General features: G+C 53.2%; 1 protein-coding gene across 1 annotated transcript in view; it reads right to left on the bottom strand.

Annotated features, from left to right (window-relative positions):
* Positions 1 to 2,840, bottom strand: part of GRAP2 (GRB2 related adaptor protein 2) — a 28,105-nt gene extending 25,265 nt beyond the window's left edge. Inside the window, exon 1 of the mRNA XM_004700265.1 lies at positions 2,763 to 2,840. Within this exon, the coding sequence (XP_004700322.1) occupies positions 2,763 to 2,840 (78 nt within the window). The remainder of the gene's footprint in view (positions 1 to 2,762) is intronic.
* Positions 2,841 to 4,032: the final 1,192 nt, after the last annotated feature.

Here is a 4,032-nt window from a genome sequence, read left to right as displayed (position 1 = left end):
AGAGAGAGAGAGAGAGATAAATTGGACACTGAGTTGGGGTCAGATGGGTTAGGTTTTAAGCAATTGGTAATAGGGACACAAAGAATGCTTTAGAGCAAAGGAGATGATACAATCAGATCTGTCTGCTAGAAGGATTCCCTCTGGGACTAGTATGGAGAAGAAGGAAGAGACAGGAAGCAGAGAGGTCAGTTAAGGGCTGTGGCAGCCGTCTGTACTGTCAGAGGCAGCAGGGATGGATAATGGTGAGCAGGATCCGGCCCCAACACCGGGCCAAGTCAATCACCTCCAATCCTTCCCACAGCCCGCCAGAGTCTACCCCATGCAGAGAGGAAGGCGCTGAAGCTCAGGGATGCTCAAGCGACTAGCCCAAGGTCACACAACCAAGAAGCTGGGATTTGGCCTGACTGTCAGTCTATCTGACTTCCCCAGCTTGCTCTTTTCCACTGCACTATGCTGTTTGGTAGGGAAGAAGAGGAGAGTGCGCGCGCATGCGCGCACGCACACACACGCGCACACACACACACAGTTGTTAAATGCTGCTGACTTGATTTTCGACTCTAGGTGACAGAGCAGAACCGCCCCATCCCCTCGGTTGGTGTCTCCTCAGGAGCAGATCTCTAACTCTCCCTCCTACAGACCTCAAACCACCCATCTGTTCAGATGAAGGAGCTTCCCAAAGGTCATGGACGCATGACCGCATTTTTCCAATTCCATTTGCGCGGGCATTTTGGAGATTGATCTTGATTCTGGACATCCTGAGTTAGGAGCTGGTATCCACGTGGTGAGGGGGCCCTGGTGGCACTGATGGGTAAGCATTAGACGGGCTCATTGCAAAGCTGGTTGGTGGTTCAAACCCACCAGGCGCTCCTTGGGAGGAAGTTGAGGCTATCGGCTTCCATAAAGATCTACAATCTCAGAACCCCTCAGGAGGGTCGCTCTGAGTCAGAATTGAGTCTACTGCAGTGGGGGTTCCCATGAGAACACTCAGCAGACTGTTAAAAAATGTGTGGGTCTGGGGTTCAAGAGCAGGAGGTCGGAGCTGGAGCAAGAACCATAGACTGGAGGGCCTCCGTTTGGTATAAAGCTAAGAGTGGAAGCCGGAGATATGGCTGGCTCAAAGAGAGGGTAACGTCAGGAAGCTGAGGGCAATGCCTGCAGCGCAGCTTGTGTATCAGGATAGAAAGAGGGCGAGAAGCGCTCTCAGAAGAGGTGAGGTATCTTCAGGAAGGAGGAAGAGAACCAACGTTGCAGCACTGCCCAAGCAAGCAAAACCTTCAAGGAGCAGCGAGGAGCCGTCAAGGGTGCCAAAGCCTGCAGGCACTTGAGTCAGATGAAGACAACGGTCAGTATCTTTTGGATCAGGGAACTCCCGGGTGGACTGTATGAGAGTGTTGGGGATCAAAGGCAGCGTCTAGTGGAGAAGAGTGGGTAGGCAGGAGGTGGAGGACACGGTGTAGAGGAGGCTTCTCAACATTGGCCATGAAGGAGAGACAAGATGTTGGGAACTGGCATGGGAACCAGAGGTGAACCCATCCCCCCGCCCCCCCCATTTCTGTTCTTTTTCTGCAGAGTAGGGAAAAAACACCACGAGATAAGAGATTCTATTTGCAATGGAAGATGCCCCAGTGGGGTGCTAATCCATCGAATGGTCACAGGACCCACCAGAGAAGGACGGGATGTCTCAACGTGGGACCTTCGCTCTGTGACCTTGGTAAGATCCCAAGGCACTAAGCCGCTTTTCCTGGGTGGGTCGCCAGTAACCTGATGAATCTTTCGACCTTGTGAGGCTTCCCCAGCGAAGGCAAGCCCTTGGCAACCCCATGAGTAGATGTTGCAAGTTGAGAAGCGCTAGAAGGTTCCAAACCGGGCTGGTCTGCTTTTGAAACAGGTTGTTCTGCAAGGTCTGTGCTGTTTGGACACTTTCTGAGTCGTCTTTTCTCAGGCCAAGAAGGTTCTTCTGTGGCAAGTGGAACTTTCCATGATGAGACTGTGGTGGTCTTAAGGCCCCTGGGCAGTCTGAGAAGACCCTGCTGGGCTGCTGAGCCCAGGGAGCATGGTACCCCAGCTCTGAAGCAAGGCCCGGGGGCACTGGCACCCCATACTCCCTAATAGGTTCATGAAGGGCCTTTGTTTGCTCTTTTGCAAAATGTAAGGGCAAAGATGCAAAGTATCAGGGTGCTGCGTGAGCCAAGGGAGGAGGACAAGCCCTCTTCAGCTCAACAAGTGGCCCCTACAACCCAAGTGCAAGTTTAAGCCACTTGAGAACTCACAGTCTTGGTGGGACCGCTTGTCCTCCAGCTGCCTTCTCCAGTAGGTGCCATGCTGCACCTCATGACCTCAATTCACCAGGCCCTTTCTCTGTCTGCATGCTGAGTTCATCGGAAAAGCCCCAACACCCTTCTTTGCACTCGCTGACATTGACCTGGTTCCACATTTAGTGGTGATGGTGGGGGATCACCGTCTCCCTCCCCTGGGCGGTGCCTGGCTAACAGTTCTTGGCCTGAAGTTGTTCCCCACCCACCTCCCCTCCCGACCACAAACACCTGGAGAGAAGAATGGTGGCTTCCTTGTGTTTGCATTTCCACTCCCCAGCCCCACCCGTCTGTTACCCAGGAACCCTTTGGGTGGCGCGGACCGCCGCCAGACCCACCTCCAAGGCTGACAAGGAACCGTGTGTGGTTTGGAAGAGACAACGGTGTCGTCCACCACTAGATGAACTCGGTGGTGCCCTCCCTCCGGTCACGGGGCCTGATGTCGCTTACCTTCAGGACATCCCCAGAGTGAAAGCTCAGCTCGTCCTCACCGGAGGCGGTGAAGTCAAACTTGGCCACGGCTTCCATGTTGTAAGGTGAAGCTGGAAGGAAAAGAATGTGGTCATTGTGTCTGCTGGTAGAAGGGCAGCAGGGAGCCTGGAGGCTCTGGTTCCAGGGGCCATCCTCTGATTCCCCAGACCAATGCCAGCCTTTCTCTCCTCCTTTTCATCTCCCAGAGCCTAGGCTGGCCTGGCTCTCTTTGGGGGGTATCTGTTTCCGGTTGATAAGGATGGAGGACTAGTTCTCATCTCTCACTCGAGGCCCGAGGGGCTGGAAAGACTCTTCTGTAAACAGTGTCCCGGAGCTGTCCCCTGGCAGCTATATTTAACCAGGCAGTGCTAATTAAACAGATGCCATTTTCTCTTTTACATCTGAATCATTTAAGAGAATTAGACAGCCCCGGCCAGTGGGGAACCAAGCGGTCCTTCCGGCTGGCTTGAGAGCAGAATGAATTCTGGTCTTGGAGCTGGGGGTCTCGAACTGGTCAGAGGCCTCGTTTCTATTCTTATAGCAACGCGAAGCCTAGGACCTTTGGGGGACTTCGATCGGAAGAGTTCTGGATTGAGTTCAAATACTGCACTCCGCTACAAAGACCTGGGAGTGCGAAGAGAAACGAGGCTGTCTCCACCCTCCAGTTGGTATGGAACAGAAGGGTTAGTGTTCAGTGATGTATTGCTTTTTCAGGAGGCACTGGGCACCGGTGTCTGGTGTCTAACTGGGAGGATGGAGGTTCAGGTTCGGGTTCATCCAGATACGCATTGGAAAGGCCTGGGCATCTCCTTATGCACAAACCTCCATATTGAAAACCCAATGGCGCCTAGTCCTAGTCCGATACACGTGGGGTCTCCCTGAATTGGGGTCAACTGGGAATAACAGGAAGAGAGCTGGCTTTGTCACCGAGGTGCTACAGATCGTGGGCAAATGATTCTGCCCCTTAGAGCCTCAGTTTCCTCACTGGTGAATCTAGGAGAGGGCACGGATCCCAATCGTCAACTACCGGGGTTGTGAGAGTCAATGAAGTATAAGCAAAGCAAAATGGAAAGCATCAGCCTGTGCTAACGGAAGTAGACCTTCTCTGTTCTGGGCTAAAACAAAACAACAAAAAAGATCCTTTTCCGGAGCACATGATCCTTCCAGCAAAGGTAGCCGGGCCCAAAGCAACCCGCACCTTCTTCAGATCCCTCCCATCTCCTGTGACCGTAACCATCAACCCCCCCCA

This window comes from Echinops telfairi, unplaced genomic scaffold (assembly GCF_000313985.2).
Source record: "Echinops telfairi isolate 266 unplaced genomic scaffold, ASM31398v2 ScPeMD7_2;HRSCAF=8, whole genome shotgun sequence".
Taxonomy (NCBI): Eukaryota; Metazoa; Chordata; class Mammalia; order Afrosoricida; family Tenrecidae; genus Echinops; species Echinops telfairi.
The sequence above is the reverse complement of the archived record's forward strand: the minus strand, read 5'-3'. Positions and strand labels throughout refer to the sequence as shown.